We start from the raw sequence: 18,479 nt of genomic DNA on the forward strand, positions 1-18,479 counted from the left end.
CCAGTCCTTTGTTTTTTACTGTCATATTTGACTTTTATTTTCTCCAACGTGTTACTGTAAGGTTCTTGGAGCCTGACTAAGTATTTGCCTTACAACTCATTGTGTAATAGCCCAGGTTTCCAGCAGCTGCAACATCACATATGTGCGGCAAGCTAGAAGTACTGGGTCACCCTTCCTTTGCTCCTGTCGGCTAGACCAGGAAGATGATATTCCCAAGTTGGGTGAACCTACCAGTCAGTTAAGAGAGTACCCAGATTTCTTCCCACTAATGGGAGAAATTCTCCTCTGTGAAGAACAAGGGTTTGTATTTGTATAGGGATGAATATAAAATTTTACAAGTAATTTGTATATTTCCTTACAAAACTGAAGTTCTTTACTTGAATGGCCCACCCCAGCCACCCCTCTCATCTGGCACCTGGACTGGAATGCAAAGTGGAGTGTAGACTGACAGGTGGGCAAGGCTTTCACCTACCTGTCGAAAATTAACTACCTCGTCAGTAATTTTACATGGCTGTTTCCAGCTCGCGCTAAAAACTAAATCCTATGTAAAGAACTTCAGGTTTGTATGTTAAGAAGAATGTAAATTATAGAGGGATGAAGAAATTTGTTTTTATTTAGCATTTCCCAACGTTTTGTGAGAGAGAGAGAGAGAGAGAGAGAGAGAGAGAGAGAGAGAGAGAGAGAGAGCGAGTGTAATTGTCGTTGTGAGTGGTTCGGTTGTTGGAGTTTTTTTTTACGGCGCTGTCTGTCTGTCTGTTGGGAGTTTTTCGGTTTTGGGGAAGTCTTGGGCAGTTGAGGTCAAACCTTGAAAGTGGACGGGGAGTTCGTCTGTTTTTTTTTGTATTAATGGTTCATGTGTCTCTTCTTTTTTTCGTTCGTTGTTGGTGGAGGGTCGGTTTTAAGTTTTTTGTGGTTTTTGTGTGCTGTGATTGGCGACCGTGGACCTTTGGTCTATCTCCAGCAACCGAAGATCAGGGTGAGTGTTGTGTGTTGTTTTGTTTGTGGGTTAGAATTCCGACACATAATATTTGGCGCCCAACGTGGGGCAGCTGGTATTGCAGCTGCAATTGAGATTGGTGGCTGGTAGTGTGACTGAAGAGAAGGATGGAAGAGGAACTGGTGAGGTTGAGAGAGGAGAATACGTGGTTGAGGGGTGAGAATGAGAGATTGAGGAGTCAGTTGGAGGAGATGGGGGGAATGCTAAGAAGTGCGAAAGAAGAAATGAAAGGGGAGATGAAAGAGTCAGAAGAGAGGGTGGATAAAAAGTTGGAGGGAATGATGAAAGGTGTGGAAGAAATGGTGAAAGGTATGTTCAAGGGTGTTTTTGGAGAAGGGGCTGTTGGAGGCAGGTTCTCTGGAACGTGTGAAGGGGCAAGAGAGAAAGAAAAGAAGGAAGAAGTGAATGGAAGCGTGAGTGATGAAAGTGATATGGGAATAGGAAGTAAGAAACGAGGGAATGAGAGGCAGGGTAAGGAAAAGGGGAATGAAAAGCAAGGGAAGGAACAGAGGGAAAGTAAGGATAAGTCAGGGGAAGAAAAAGGGAAGAAGGGAAAGGGAAAGGAAATTGGTAAGAAGGGTAAGGAAGTGGGAAAGGCAAAAAGAAGGGAGAGGGTGAAGGCAGTAGTGATAGTGAGGTGGATGGAGGTGAGTGGATAAAAGTGGATAAAAAGAGGGGGAAGAAGAGTGTAATGAGTAAGATGAATGTAAGTGCGGAAGTGGACTCTTTGTATTCGGAAGAGGGTATGAAAGGACAGAGTGAAAGTAATGAAAGTGAGAGTGAAAGTGAGAAAGAAGTGAGAAAGGCTATGTATGTGAGGGAGGTACCCCGGTGTGAAAGGTATAATGAGTATGGAAGTAGGGATGTGCATGATTTCTTTAGGGAGTATGAAAGGTTTTGTCAGGATAAGTATGGGGAAAGTAAGAGAGTGTGGGCAATGAGAATTAGGAGAATATTTGACTGGGTTTTTGCTTGATATGTATAGGGTTATTATGAGTGTGGGAGATGTTAAGTATGACAGGGTGAAAGCTAGACTAGTTGAGCAAGCGAGGCGTATGAAAGCGAGTGTTAAGTATAAGAGGAAGAATGAATTTGATGAGGCAAGAATGAAAGCTGGGAAACCTTGTCACTGTATGCTTGTAGGCTGGAGACGTTGGCAAGGAAGAAGTTTGGGGATGATGGGATAGATGAATGTAAGGAGTTAGTACGGAAGTTGTTAGGGACAGTGCCAGATGGAGTTAGAGAATTTGTGAACTTGAAGCGGAAGGAGAAGAAAAGATGGACGAATGAAAGGTTGACTTGGGGAGAAATTTTGAAATTGTAGAAGATTATGAGCTTGACAGGGTTATAAAAGAGAGCAGAAGTGTAAGTGTAAGGGCTGGGGTAGATGAGAGAGTACCAGAGTTTGGAAGCTTTAGGATGCAGTGTTGAGGGGCCCAATGAGAATGGCCGATAGTGTAGTAGATAGGAGTGTAAGAGCAAGTAATGTGGAGGTGCCAGTGAGGATGAATGGTGGGTTTGTAAGGGAACAACGGGTTGGACGGGTTAGGGATAGTAGTGTACAAAGGGGAAGGTCGATGAGTGGAAGTCGAGCGAAGTGTTTTAGATGTGGAAAGGAAGGACATACAAAGAATGAGTGTAGGTGGGCTTTGGGAGCGTGTTTCGGGTGTGGGCAACCGGGACATTTGGTAAGGGAGTGTACGAAAGATAGGGGGGTTAAATGCTACAGGTGCGGACAGGTGGGTCATATTGCTAATGGTTGTAGGGTACCTGAGTGAATGTAATATGTGGCAACTGTGGTAAGAATGGGCATTATGCGAGAATGTGTTCAGAACCGAGAGCGAAGTGTGACGAATGTGGAATGGAAGGGCATGTATCAAGTGTATGTAGACGAAAGAGGGTGACTGTGACAGCGAATTTGGGAAACTGAGTGTGAAGGGGGTTCAAATGGGTGGATCCTCCAGGATGCAAGCGGTGCGTGTGATGCATGTACGTGAGGGGTTGTTGCATGAGGATCAGCAATTTGTTTTGATAGAGTATGGTAGGAAACGTAAGAAAGGGAAGAACGTAAATAAACTGAATGGTCGTAGGTTGTGTGATAGGGGTGTGAGTGCCAAAGTGAAAATGAGTGATAAAGCGTGTAATACGGATGAATGGGATGGTATGAATAGAACGTATAGCATATGCGGGTTTGATATAACTGAGTTGACTGAACGTGTAGGGGTAAGTGAACGGTTGGAGGTGAGCGAAAGTGTAAGAGTAAGAGAGCGTAGCAGTGATAGACGAGTGATTGAAAGCATGAATGAATCGTTGCAAGAATTGGAAAGGTCAATGAGCGAATGGGATGGGTTAGTTGAAGAATTGGGGGAGGTATTCGGGAACGAGTTAGAGGGTATAGATGAGATTGTGGATGAAATTGAGAGTGGTAATAGTGAAGAAGATAGCGTGAATCTGAGAGAGAATGGAGGAGATGATGTGAGTTTGAATGTTGCTAAAAGAGAGAATGATTCTGAGAGAATGATTGCGTGCCCGCGAATGCGATCTAGAGGACCTGTAGTGAGCATCCGTGGGTGTTGCGTAAGGCGATTTGAAAGAGGTGTGAAAGGTGTTGGTTGGGAAATGCTAAAAAGGGGGAGAAATATAGAGGATGAAGAAATTTGTTTTTATTTAGCATTTCCCAACGTTTTGTGAGAGAGAGAGAGAGAGAGAGAGAGAGAGAGAGAGAGAGAGAGAGCGAGTGTAATTGTCGTTGTGAATGGTTCGGTTGTTGGAGTTTTTTTTTACGGTGCTGTCTGTCTGTCTGTCGGGAGTTTTTCGGTTTTGGGGAAGTCTTGGGCAGTTGAGGTCAAACCTTGAAAGTGGACGGGGAGTTCGTCTGTTTTTTTTTTGTATTAATGGTTCATGTGTCTCTTCTTTTTTTCGTTCGTTGTTGGTGGAGGGTCGGTTTTAAGTTTTTTGTGGTTTTTGTGTGCTGTGATTGGCGACCGTGGACCTTTGGTCTATCTCCAGCAACCGAAGATCAGGGTGAGTGTTGTGTGTTGTTTTGTTTGTGGGTTAGAATTCCGCCACAAAATTACTTTTAAAATTTGCCATCATAATAATAATTCTACATTTAATTATACTGTACTATCTATATGTCTTTTTGTTCTTTAAACTTGTAATGTATACCCCAGAGATGCCAAATTAAGAAATCATCAAAATCATTTTGAGGTGAAGATTTGAATGATATCCATTTAACCTTCGTTGGGCGCCATGGATCTCCCGGAAGCCAAAAATGCATAATCTTAAGGCTGTCGAAGATGTGAAGAGTGTTATGAAATCTCACAGATCTTCCCATGACTTTCTTTAGCTTTAGTAATTAAAAACATGGAGTGTTTGCTCAGAGGGAGTTGCTGAAAATAACTCGAAGTTCGCAGCTCTCATGGAATTAGTGTTTTTGTAACATTCTAGCCTAAAAGTCTCAAAGTAAACACATGAATAAAAAATTATCCCTAAAACTATGGTTTATCAAAAGTTTCTAAAATAAAAGTAAGTATAACTTAGTTTTACCAGACCACTGAGCTGATTAACAGCTCTCCTAGGGCTACCACATTATTTCCTTGGGAAACGATAACTCATGCTATAAATTCTGACACTGTTAGTGCCTCCTTTTCATATTTGGGATGACTGTACTTTCCAAAGTAGCAAGGATTTGTTTTGTTTATGCATTTATTTGGATGTCATTTGTTCCCTGGCCCTCTTTTAACACCGTTATCATTAAGTTAACTTTCTCTTTGTTTCTTTTCGGGATATGTAGATAACTGAGTTTGTGTGTGTGTGTATGTGTGTAGGAGAGAGACTGACTAACTGACTAATCAACAAGGGTCCCCTGTACAGAGCGAAAGAGATAGAAAGAGAATGATTGACCACTAAGTACCATAAACTGATGCAGCAGGAGTGGACTTCATTACGGTTGCCTCACAATACGTCGATGGACATAATGTCGACGGACAAAATGTCGACGGACATAATGTTGATGGACAAAATATCGACGGACATAATGTTGATGGACAAAATGTCGACGGACATAATGTTGATGGACAAAATGTCGACGGACATAATGTTGATGGACAAAATGTCGACGGACATAATGTTGATGGACAAAATGTCGACGGACATAATGTTGATGGACAAAATGTCGACGGACATAATGTTGATGGACAAAATGTCGACGGACATAATGTTGATGGACAAAATGTCGACGGACATAATGTTGATGGACAAAACATCGACGACAGTAAATAAATAAAAACAATTTAATTAACTTTTTACAGACTCCCTTCATTTCCTCAGTTTTTTCTCTCTCTGTATCTCATTTTCTATCTGCTCTGTTAATCTATCTATAATAAAGCACGTTAAATTGGTAGCTGTCTCGTTAAAGAAGCTGTTAACAAAGATAGATTGTTTAACGTTTTAGAATATTTTTCCACACATGCTAAATTGGTAGTTGCCTCGTTAAATAAGTTGTTAACAAAGATGGCTTGTTTAATATTTTAGCATATTTTTCCATATATGCTAAATTGGTAGTTGTCTCGTTAAAGAAGCTGTTAACAAAGATAGCTTGTTTAATATTTTAGCATATTTTTTCCATATATACTTAGTTGTCTCGTTAAAGAAGTTGTAACAAAGATAGATTGTTTAACGTTTTAGCATATTTTTCCATATATGCTAAACTGATAATTGTCTCGTTAAAGAAGTTGTTAACACAGATAGATGGTTTAACGTTTTAGCATATTTTTCCAACAACGTTAGTTCGTCAAGATCCGAAGTGTGTTGTAGTTGTTTTTATAAACTAGCTCAACGCTTTAATGGAGATAACAAAAACGATTAAAGGTGGCAAGAAACTTCTTTACGAAGGTTATGCTCTTGTTGTAGATAAGCAAAAGGAAAACAGAATTTTATGGCGCTGTGAAAAACGTGGATGTTGTAGTGGAAGAATAACAACTTCTAACAGTACTGTACTTTCTTTTACAAGCCATTATCACCAGCCTGATAATCTCAGATGTGATGCTCTTAAAGTTCAGGACAAAATTAAAGATATGACCAGTGTTACAGAAGACATTCTCTCAAATATACTCCACAATGCTACAGCAAACGTATCACTAGACATGTGTGGCGCTTTACCAAAGAAAGAGTCAATTGCTCGTACAATTACACGACAACGCAATGTAAGTAACAGAGATGAAGATTTTACTACAGCGACAAGAGGAGAGGCTTTTTTGTTACACGAAAATGAGGAGATTAGCATTTACTTAACATGTAACAATCTTAGATGTTAGAAACATATTCAACATGGCTTTGCGATGGGATGTTTGATTCACCTCCTTTAGGGAAGCAATTGTACTGTATACCATTCATGCCGTTGTTAGGTCCCTTTCACACTAGGCAACTAGTGGCCGCCACTAGTTTCCTACTGTGAAAGGGGTCTAAATGACTTGCCATGCACAAATAATGCGGTCGAAGGGTGGCATGATCCTTTTAATAGGTGAATGGTTATTAAGAAACAAGCAAATACAGAAATGTTGTTATCTCAATTAACTCAGGGGAAAGAAATTGGAAGGCAGAACCTAAAATACATAGAATTAACCAGAGATGAAGGAACCTAGTCACAAATTATAATCTAGATCAAGGGATACAGTTCTTAACAGAAGTTGGTCATAATTTGTATCACTTGTATCGTTGATAAAATTTTAACTTTTTTAAAATAAATTTTGTGCTTATTGATACAATTTTTACCAGTTATGTCTTTTGTTTATCAAATCTATCTTCATTTGCATCACTGATAAAGTTTTAATTATATTTTTTAATAAATTGATTTTGTACTTAATGGTACAATTCTTCTCAATTAGGTCTTTTGTTTATGAAACCTATCATTATTTATGTCATGTTCTTAACAGCAGTTGCTCTAATTTGTAACACTTGTATCATTGATAAAGTTTTAATTAATTACGTTTTTTAATAAAATAAATTTTGTTTAATGATACAATTTTTATCAATTTTGACTTTTGTTTACCAAACCTATCATCATGTCATGATCTTTATATAGTTTTCATTTATTCCGTTGACATTTTGTCCCCTCTGGACATATTATGTTATTTTGCCCATCGACATTATGACCGTCGACATAATATTATGTCCGCAGGCATTTTGTCTGCACACCCTTCGTTACAGAGTAAGAGATTTTGCTCTGAACATTCACAACGGAAACGAAGGTGAAAATCGTAACAATTTTGTCAGAACTATCAGGCAACCCAGTCTGAGATTCCAGCTATGTACCATAATCCATAATGATAAAATCTGCAGGTATCGCCATGGATGGATCAATTCATGAATGGACTTCTTATGCATGACGACCAAGTAATAGAACAACCACTTCAACTTGACGGTCTCATGCAAAATCTAGTGAGTTTTTCAGTGAAGTTTATTGCTGATCATGCACATGGCGATGGTCCCTTCTTTCTCTACCACTCGTTCGGACATGTTCACACGCCCATGTTTACTCATCCATCCATGGCTGGCAAGAGTAGACACGGAAGGTACGGTTTTTATAGCCTTCCTTATTTTATTATATTTTTTCATATAAAAATTTGTATGATTATTGCATACATGGTACATTGCCCGAACTAAAAAGGAATTTTACTAATACAATTCTTGAACTGCTTAATTATTGTAAAATAACTGTTTAATTTATGCATGCTAACGAGAATGATTTCATCTAATGCAACTAAAGGATAAGTTATTCCTACAATTTTAGGTATGTAAGTAAGTATTAATTGACTACTTAAACCATAGCATTAGAGTAAGCTATTGCGACATTTTCAGGGTTCGCTTGAACTTCAGTGCTTACTTTCATAATGTAGACAAATTTCCTTACATAATTTAGCTCTCAGAATTAATATTCTCTTCTCTGAAGATAATTTCTCTTACCTCTGGAGATAATTTTGTGTAACTTATTATACTCATGAACATGTGAATTTACCATTTGTATTTCATTTAGAAGAATGATATTCCACATCTCTCATTGCTGAAGGTGACGTTAACCTACCTCATTTCATGAGATAATGTTACCTGCTTATTTGGCAGTAATTTTTTTATTTCCTAACCCATATTCTGGAAATAATTTTCTAATTTCGCCTGTTGTATTTCGCTTATTTCATTTATGTATCACATTTTACAAGAACTTTTGATATTGCATTCATACTGCTTTACATTACTGAGATCATTTTAGTAGTCTTTAGAGCAGTTAGGGCATCATTTCTCCCGAGAAAATTCTTATAGAGAAATTAAAATTTTTATGCTTATGAAGATTATTGATGTCAAATTTCCCACTATAGGGAAAATTTTTCCTCCACAAACGCAATTAATCTTCAGATTATAAATTTGTCCTATGGGGATACTGCAACACCCCTCCCCTCCTTATTTTAGGCAGTCCCCTACTTACGAACTAGTTAAATTCCAAACGACTGTTCATATCTTCATTTGTTCACAAGTACAATATGATATACATAAGTACAAGATGATATATGTAAAGTCAATACATACAGTACTGTATGTTAGTTCGTCCTAAAACACAATACACTGCACATACAGTACTGTATTTTATAGAGTACTTTATTAATACAGATGATACATAAAACCTACTTAAATTGTGATGATAATAGTACAATTTATAGAGTACTTTATTAATACGAATGATATATAAAACCTAAATGCTTGAAGTGATGGATGAGAGGGGGAGAGGTGGTCTGGAATGAAAGGGCCGGCAGGTCGTCAACGTCAAAGTCTTTTTCAGAAAGGATTTCTTTGGCATTACTTTCTTCGGCAAGGATGTCTTCGGCATCACTTTCTTCACTTGGGGAGGAAGCAGTCAACATAGGTAGGGAGGCTCTTGAGGTTGAAGGCACTGGTTTAAAGAATTTGTCTAAGGAAGTCTGCATTGTTTTTCTTTTCTTTTCATAGCATATGATACGATAACAATGCATAGCATGATTGATGGTTGTTGCTACTGAGACTCTCTCAACATTTGGGTCCTGATTCTCAAAAATATTTAAAGGTTTTTCTATAAGAGAACTGCTCGGCCATCAATTTCGGTTTCAAACTTCTTTAAAGAAAGAAGTTCTTCTCCTTCTTCATGTTCTTCTGTTATTTGCATTTCTTCCAGTTCCATTAAATCCTCGTTCATCAGCTCTTCTGAGTGAGACTCAAACAGCTCCTCAAAGTCCTCTTCCCCTAAGCCAAGCTGTAGCTTTTCATTTATGTCAACAAGGCTGTTAACGATTCCCTTTGTCTCCTCTTCCTGATTAAATTCTTTGAAATCGGTGACAAACTATGTGCATACAGCCTTCCATGCTCCATTCATGTTGATGTCACTTACTTCACGCCATGCAGCGTCAATATTCTTGAAGCAATTATAAATGTTATTACCCTTCCAAAAGTCACGTAAGGTCACATCGGGGTCATTCACTTCCTTCAATGCTTGCCTACACGTAAGGAGAGTGTAATATTTCTTGAAATTGGCTATTATGCCTTGATCCATTGGATGAATGAATGAAGTTGTGTTAGGAGGTAAATAAATAATTTTCACATCCGGATGGAAATCATCTAAGTTCGGTGGGTGCCCAGGGGCATTATCCAAAACCAAGAGAATCTTGAAAGGAACCCCATTATAACGGCAGTACAGCTTGACTTAGGGAACAAAGTGATGGAAAAAAAGTCTTCAAATACATCAAGAGTCAGCCAGGCTTTGTTACTGGACATCCAGATTATGGGTAGAGAGCTTTTTGTGATGTTTTTGAGTGCCCGTGGATTTGCAACGCGATATATCAAGAGCAGCTATAGCTTCAAGCCTCCCGATGAGTTACTACCCAGCAGTACAGTTAGCCTATCCTTCACTGCCTTATATCTTGGCATCATCATCTCTTCACAACTGATGTATGTTTTATCTGGCATTTTTTTCCTGAACAGACCTGTCTTGTCAATATTAAAAACTTGCTGAGGGGTATAACCTTCCTTATCAATTATTTCCTTGAGCGTCTCGGGAAATTTCTCGATTGCTGCTTTGTTGGCGCTAACTGCCTCACCAGTAATGGACACATGATGCAAGTTAGCATGTTTTTTGAAGAGATGAAATCATCCATGACTTGCAACAAATATTTCGTCTGCAGCACCTTCGCCAGCCTTAGCCTTCAAGTCATCGTAAAGGCTTTCAGCCTTTTCTTGAATTAGCATGAGACTAAGTGGTACAGACCTTTGTTTCTGGTGTTCTGTCCAGATACCCAGAAGTTTTTCCATTTCTTCTACCACCCTCCCCCCCTTCTCTTGCTTATAACTGTTGACTGCATTGGCACAGCACATGTCGCATTATTCGCTCTTTGTTCTTCAAGATTGTGCCAATAGTTGGTGTACTACCTCCACCAGTTTTTTACCACTTTCTAATTTCTCTGTAATTGCCACTTTTGTTCCACTGAGATAGTCTTCTGTATTTTACCACTGCCACTATCTTCAGTGGCCTTACGCTTGCCATTAGCCTTGATAGAAAAAGGATGGGCTCGATAATTCATTATAAAATCACAGGAATAAACTGCAGCACAGCAAATGACGTCTTACCACTTGCGTAGGTTCGAGAATCTGGGGCGGCTTATTGGTGTCACCTACGATGCTGTTCAGCATGGATAGCGGTAAAAATGTAACTATGTAGAGGCGCGCAATACAAAATTTGAACTTGCAGGTGGCAAACGGAGCACTCCGAACACAATTTTAGTTTACAATCATGGTTGGTCTTATCTCTGAAAGTTCGTAATTTGAAATTTCATAAGTAGAGGTGCGTCTGTACTGAAGTAGTTTTACCTATATTTTAGGTATGTAGTTGTCCATGTTATTTCAAGCAATTATGAACATAACTTTTCATATTGGTGTTAGTCACGAGACATCCCCTTCCTTATTATTTCAGGTATGGAGATAATGTAGAAGAAATGGATGCAGGTGTTGGAGCAATCATGGCTGCCCTTACAGAGCACAACCTCGATGAGACCACCATTGTTTATTTCTTGTCTGATCACGGAGGCCATTTAGAATGTGTAGACAATGAAGGGCACCGCGTTGGCGGACACAATGGTCTCTATAAAGGTACAGTACACTACTGATAGAATAAATATCTCGAGATTTCTTTGTTGTTCTCATTATTTCACATATATGTAATCTGGTCTGCAGAAGCTTGCTTTGAGAGTTAATAAACTTTTAAACTTGGTTAAAAGGGTTTGGTCATTATTATTATTATCATTATAATTTTAAATGTAGCTTTTCTCTTTGGTATCAACAGAAGGCTATTCTGTAGATATTTAATTAGCATTTTAGGAATATCTTGTCCATAAAAATAAGCATGTTGCCTTCCATTTCTGTAAGGCCATTTTCTTAAATATGATTTAAACTTTCTACGTTTTAAGTTTATTACTTTTCATGTTGCTGCCTCGCAGAAATAGCACTGATATCATCATTTTGGTTACGTGGGAGAGAAAATAGTTATCATTTACCTACGAGATTACAAAAAACCCACCTCTTAACCAAACTGCTTGTCCCGCTATTTTACTGTTTTTTTCTGACTGGCAGATACACCTTCATTATTTTGAATGGCATACTTGTTGCTAACTTGCAGCATTTATATTTTGATATTCTATGGAAATTGGCTGCTACGTGATTATTGTGAAAGGCCAACCGACAGTCCATTGCTGGAGAAAAGATCATATTTTTGCTGTTGACTGAGTGATAAGGCTACCTTCAACAGCTTCTGCTGCCTTTTAAGGAACATCTGCATTAACCACCCCCCTTCCCCACCCCACCCCTGTTTCGTGTTTGTATTCTTGTGACACTGTTTTCTTTAAAGTGGAAGAGATCAATATGAATAGCTATGCTCAACAGCAAGTGAGTTCAACTCTCCTTAGTGACAGTGGCTCAGCTTTCCTGCTGGTCACCTGTTTTCATTTTTGGTCTAAATCTCAGTGAAGCGGTGCTATGACAAAGATGAAAAAGTCCATGAAAAAGGAGAATTCCAAAGTAAACATTTTGCACATACAGCACTGGGACTAACTGCAGTTAACACACCAACAAAAAAGGTCATACTTATGACAATGAAATCCACTTTTTTTCCTCTCTAGAAACTCATCTTCTAGTACTCCATGTTTCTGACCAGCTAACTTTATGAACGAAAATGGCAGAAATACTATATGCTGCCGACAGAGGGCAGCAATGTTACCGAAATATAATTAGAAATCAAAGTTGGAGGGGGTGGATCAACTCTCCTGGTGGTTCACCTCTCCTGCGTCTCCCCTATTTAAGAGATTTACAATAAAAAAAGGGTATAATGACAATTTTTGTTCCACCATTGTTGATGACCCATAATCCTCTTAAAATCTTTCCTTATCAGGTGGAAAAGGTCAAGGCGCATCGGAGGGTGCCATCAGGGTACCTGGAATTTACAGATGGAAAGGGCACATCCCATCTTCTGTCAGCATCCACGAGCCCACTTCACTGTTGGATATGTTGCCGACCATACTTGAGCTAGCTAACTTACCCCAGATACATGACCTCCTTCCTAACTTGCCTGAGAGAGTAAGTGTTTATAAATCACTGAGTTCATTATATTCTCTTTCTGGAGTACCTAATCCACTTGGAAAAAACTGGGAAAAAACTGGTAAATACAGTGCTTCTTCTTCTGCTCCTAAGATCTTCAATCTACTAACACAGCGGGTAGTACAGTTCCATCTGCCAGTTTTAGCCTACCTTGTTCGATATAGTCTTCCAACTATGCTTCATCAACATTTTCGCAAATTATGATAGCTGTCACCTCCCTTGGTTCTTCCACTACTGTAGCACAGGCTGCCTTTTGCTTGAACTTCTTAAAAAGCACTCAGGTTTTGGCCAAGTGTCTTGGTTTATGACATGAAGCACCTAAATTCATTTTGGTCATTCTGCTTGTGCATGGCTATCTTGTTGTCACTGGGGCTGGATACCCCTACTAGACTTCTTCATTGGATTCTGGTGTTCCACCAGGCTTATCCCAAAAGCCTCCAAGTACTGCTCTGCAAGATTCAAACCTTTTCATGAGTGTTCATGTTTTGATACTTTTCATTAAAACATGGAAATTTGGGCTTTGCAGTAACTATATGGGTGCTGGGGTTGTAGACCTGTCCCTTTATGGTTCTGTTGAGTCTTACTATTTGAAGTTCATGTCCCCACTGTCTTTCAGCTTACTGTCTTGTCACTTTCTCTTTATTAACACTCTGTCTTTCAGTTTCTTGTCTTTGCCTTTCAGCTCCCTTTTTTGCTGCTTCTCTTTCTCTCTGTCACTCTGTATGGGCTAGGCTTTGGAGCTCGTGCACAAAATCACGTAATTCCGTGCCTATAACCCCATCTCCGACCTTGGCCGGATTCAGAAGCTTTGCAATATCCTTCGCTATGTTGAAGTATAGGCTAGTCAATTTTCATGCAAACACTAAGAATCAAAACAAATCACTGCCACCAAATTTATCCTAGCAAGGTCTCCAATTTTATGTCGCACAATGTGTGAAAGGAAGCCAGATTGTTTGAGTAGAATGCTGAGTAAAAGATGAAATATTAGAATTTATTCACAACACTATGCATGATTGTCTCACTTGGCCGATAAAATCTAGTGGAAGTGGTCTTACAGGGGTCTTTTTCTTACAATTACTTCTTGCTTCCGACTAATGCTAAAATAATTCCCTTTGAACTAAAGCACTGTATTCTCATTTCTGAGTGAGACGGCTGGGGCAGGTATTTCAGGACTGCCTTCCGTCTGTCTGTCTCGCTCCTTAGTTATATATAAGGAGCTAAAATTTACAGTAGCCTCTAACTCTCAATGATTCTGATATATGCTTAAGTAGATGTTATGTAATCTTTTTTAACTAGGGTAGTCTGGAAATATCTTGAGAAAACATAATGTAAAATCTGTAAGAAAATCGTTTTAACTACAAAATCACAACATCTTATCTAACAAATGTCTTTTCAAACTAAACCTATGTATGAAATTAACAAGTATCAGTAAAAAGTTCTCGACCATAGGAGAAAATTAAAGATAGCAAACTACATGCAATGGAGCAAAAGATCACAAAGAAGACAGTTTTACAAACAGAAGCTAAGCTAACTGGGTATATAACCATTTTGATGCAAACAAAGGTCATTATATTTAGATTAAATCTTCACGTAAGGAACAGCTGTCAAGGGTTAATTCATGTACAATCTTTAAATTCTGTTTTAAGTCTCATTCGAACATCTTGAAAGAACTTTGAGAGAACTGGTAATAGAAGGTTAGCCATTACCACAATAAATATTTATAGAACTTTCCATTAAAAATGAACCTACAATCTCAAATACACTTGCCACTAATTGAACACTAACTAACTGTTAGTGGTAAGTCTGATCTGGTCAAATCATTTCTGAAATATTCTAATTTGGGTTCAGTGTGAGCTTTTGTAAATGAGGAACAAACTTCAAAACTTACTAACATGGGTCAAGTGTTAATCGTTGCTGAATTTTCCTACAAAGACAAAACCTACATAGGTAATCGTCAGAGAAAATCAACATAAATATACAAAGTGCATTGGCCAAAAGAATAATGTTTTTTTTTTTGCACCTATGTGTAAAATCCCATAGCACTGACTGCTCCCATAGAAGCAAAATTACAAGACGTAAAAATATTGTGTAAAGAAGTATATTTTAATCTCATTATTACAACTTTCAGAGGAAAATTAGTTTAAGGTCAAGTCTATTCACTGATATATTTTTACGTTTTTCCGTGGTTTTAGTTTGAAATATGCTCTGTGAGACAGGTAGCAACAATTTAAGGTAATTTAGCCTTGTGATTCTGACTTCGTGGGTACGGGAAAACGTAAAAAAAAAGAGGAAAACAAAGGAGAATTTCATATGAGCATAGGGCTCTTGTTACTGAGGGAAATATTACGTAAAACACGTGGGCACATTTAAAGGAGTGTATTTACATAAATGACATTAGTACGGGAAAGAGGAAAAGAGGAACTCAGTAGATTGAATGAAACTGGGAATTCCAGACACAGTCCGAGAAGCTTCCACGAAATAGGATCCTCTGAAATGAGAGATATGCACATTATACGCCAGTAATGAAAATAGACAAAAGAATAATGAATTGAAGCTGCACTGAGGGTGCCAAAGGAGTAATAAAGAATTAATACTGCCGATGCAAGAGGCGCACGGACATTAGACAAGGGAGATTTCTGGCTTTCTCTTTAAGAAAATATTACGAGACAAAAGCGTGACTGAAATGGGGCTCTTCCAGGGCACTTTACCTTAGCAGATTTTCCGAGGGCGCGTAGAAGGCGATCCGTGGATGACTTGCGTGGTGAGATGCAAGGGCTTCCGTAAAGGGGCAAGGCGATGGGGACTCCTCGAAACTCCAAGCAATGGCGTGTGGGCTCGAGGAATACGGTCGAAGGGCACGAGGAAAAGTATACTTTGGAAAGGGCCACGTGGTTAGGATGCAAGGGCATCGGTGGGGCCAGGTGTTGAGGACGTCTTCACAAGTTCACTCCATATCTTCCAGCCCGCGTGTGTGTGTCGAGACCTCGTGGGCTTTTTTGCTTTTTATCCCCTCCTATGGGGCAGGGGGGCGTCCAACACAGATGCTTTGACTCATTGCACCTGCTGCCCGCAGGGGAGGTTTTGGCCTGTAGGAGAAACACCCAAGCCAGATTACTTTTGCCTCGAAGGAAAGATCTTTATCAAAAATGGGAGCGCCTTTAATCTTTTAACCCTTGTTTTTAAGTCGATAGACAGATGGTCTATCGATCAGCCGGCTGGCAGTAAATGAACAACCAAACACAACAAAGGAGGGGGGGGAGGCAATTTGCTAGCGAATTCTTGCTAATCATAATACCTCCCCATACAAGATGATGTACATACCTCCTTCGGGTGTGTACATCGATATTCAAGAATGAGCGGCAAATGCTTTACGTTACTCTACATTCTGCCTTGCAATGAACTTTACTTACTAAGGGTTTTATGAAGCTGTGACATTATTACTTTAATAACACATTGGGACAATTTTCGTTAACAGAACGCAAAGTGATTTAAACACTTGCAAAAGAATAATTACTTTAGATTTGGTTACCCACTGGTAACTTTATAATGTGACTCGAACAATTGTGAATTAATTAAGATTATAGGACCACGTATATGAGGCTATGGCCAACAAATGAAAAGAAAGGTTATTGTTCAAGAATTAAAATACACGGTTACTTAATTTTAGATAAAATGCATGCGGTTAGTACAATCTGCCTTGAAGAGGCTGTGTAAATGAAAAACAGCGTTTATTTTTGTAAATGACATCCCCTTTTACGCGATACTGTAATGACTATACATATTCGCATTGATAATTTATCTTCGTTTTAACTTTGCTCAGCTATCGTTGCGAGCTGAGGATGACCCCCACACGGATTTTGACAGTCGTATGCGGGCGAGAGTATTCGCGAGGTTTTAATTCGCTAACCTTAAACTACGCTAATTTTATGCGTCCACTGCCTACTCAATGTTATGACGGGGCGAGCAGACAAAAGATGTGGGGTAGGACAAACAGAGATCTTGGAAGGAAATGGAAGGGGGAAAAGGGATAATAATAACAAAAGGAAAATTACCAAGACGTTACGAATGAAACTTGACCGCATATGAAAGGCGGGACACGTCCCTCAGAGCTTACAAAAGGGGCATTTAAATCACAAGGGCAAGAGTTTATGACTCGCGATTCATTAAAATTAAAGATAAATAAATGACTAAAAGAAAGTAAATGATATTGGCAGAAGAACTAAGGGAAAAAGAGTGAGGGTTTTATTGTGTTAGGCGGGAATTTATCGTCCTTTGCCTATAAATTACGGCCCGGACTATCACTTCAGTCCCAGGGCGAGGAAAGTGCACCCGAAGGGCGCGACTCCTTCAGGAGGGGCTGACACGCACGCCCGGTGCCAAGGTATGGGCGCAAGGGCGTGCCACTTCTCACTCTGTTATTCTTAATGATTTATACATTGTGTGGGGAATGGTATCCCGTATTTAATTGCCTCTTGTGGGGATAATTTAAGGGAAGATTAATAGAAGGTGATAAGAGATAGAAGTTCCTGAGGAACGGAAGAAGATAGAGGAGGGTCTGACATCCCCTTCTGGATTAGGGGTGCCAAGACCTTCGAAAAATGAAATGGTGGCACAGGTGCCATGGGAGCTCTAGAGCTCTTTGTAAATTACCTGGAATGTCCCACGCCCGTGGTAATTTCGCCTCGAGTCTTTCTTAATGGGACAGTCGTCCTCGGCCGGGAAGCGGAGGGCCCGCGACCGGAGGGCGGCACGGAGTACCACCTGGGCCTGCTGATGCGACAGCTGACGCAGGAGTGTTCCGTGCTGGGTTCTACCATGATCCGTCGCGGCTCTTGTAGTTCATCGGCCAAGTGAGATATGGCAGAATCCTGACTTGCAATTGCGTCGGCGACGGGCTGAGGCAGAGAGGAGGCGGTCGGGGGTGGCGTGAGCGGCTCGCAGGTATCGGCGATGACCAGCTCAGGCACGGGTTGCGAGGCCGCACCTGCAGGTGAGCTTCCGCGGTGGTCGGGAGGAACCGTCTCTCTGACCGACGCTGCTGGTAGCGGTGCCAGGCCGGGGGAGAGAGGGGGTCCTGAGTTGGATCCCGTGAATGGAGATCGGCGTAGCGCTCTGGCGCTGGCACTAGGGCAGAGTCAGGCGCTATCAGAGGTTTCTTGGGCTCGTCGGTCAGGACGGACGAAGCTTGGCCCTGCTCGGGGCATGCAAGTGGCACCGGCAGGAATTTGGCATCTCCTGAAGGGAGATCTGATTGGGGCCCTGGCACTGGCACTGAGGCAGGGCCGGGCACTGGAATTGGATCGGGAACCGATCGAGGGGGCCACTGTACATTGTACTCAGGTGGCACTGGTGGGGACTGCACGTCCTCCTGGTACCCAGGGGGCGCCAGTCTTGGCTGAGGGGAGAAGCGGGGAGGATTACTCGCGCCCGCGGAATGATTCGGGAATGGGGACCCCTAGATTGTCGTGATTTCGGTGGGGACTGAAAGTCCTGTCCCAGGATGACGTCATAGCCTCCGGGGAGATGGCTTGCTACTGCAAGATTGCAAATTTTGGATTGGTGAGGTCTTGTGACTCTCAATTGGACCGTAGGGAGTATCATTTTAAATTGATTTATTCCCTCGATCGTGACGAGTTTTCGTCTATTGACGATAGCTCCGTGAGGGGAACTCTGTCCCTTCGGATGAGGGAGATTTGTGCGCCCGAGTCCTCGAAAGCAGTGACTCGGCGCGGGCTCGCTACCTCGTGGAGGGGCCACGTATACAGGCCCTTCGGCGGGAGGGCCTAATGACTTGGGATCTGTGACGGCCAAGGCGACG

At 40.5% G+C, this 18,479-nt stretch overlaps 1 protein-coding gene across 1 annotated transcript in view; it reads left to right on the forward strand.

The window, feature by feature from the left end:
- Window positions 1-18,479, forward strand: part of LOC136839614 (arylsulfatase D-like) — an 86,514-nt gene that overhangs the window by 47,795 nt on the left and 20,240 nt on the right. Inside the window, exons 6-8 of the mRNA XM_067105901.1 lie at window positions 7,340-7,572; window positions 10,986-11,161; window positions 12,456-12,640. Coding sequence (XP_066962002.1) covers window positions 7,340-7,572; window positions 10,986-11,161; window positions 12,456-12,640 — 594 coding nt within the window. The remainder of the gene's footprint in view (window positions 1-7,339; window positions 7,573-10,985; window positions 11,162-12,455; window positions 12,641-18,479) is intronic.

Source organism: Macrobrachium rosenbergii, chromosome 1, assembly GCF_040412425.1.
Source record: "Macrobrachium rosenbergii isolate ZJJX-2024 chromosome 1, ASM4041242v1, whole genome shotgun sequence".
Classification (NCBI taxonomy): Eukaryota; Metazoa; Arthropoda; class Malacostraca; order Decapoda; family Palaemonidae; genus Macrobrachium; species Macrobrachium rosenbergii.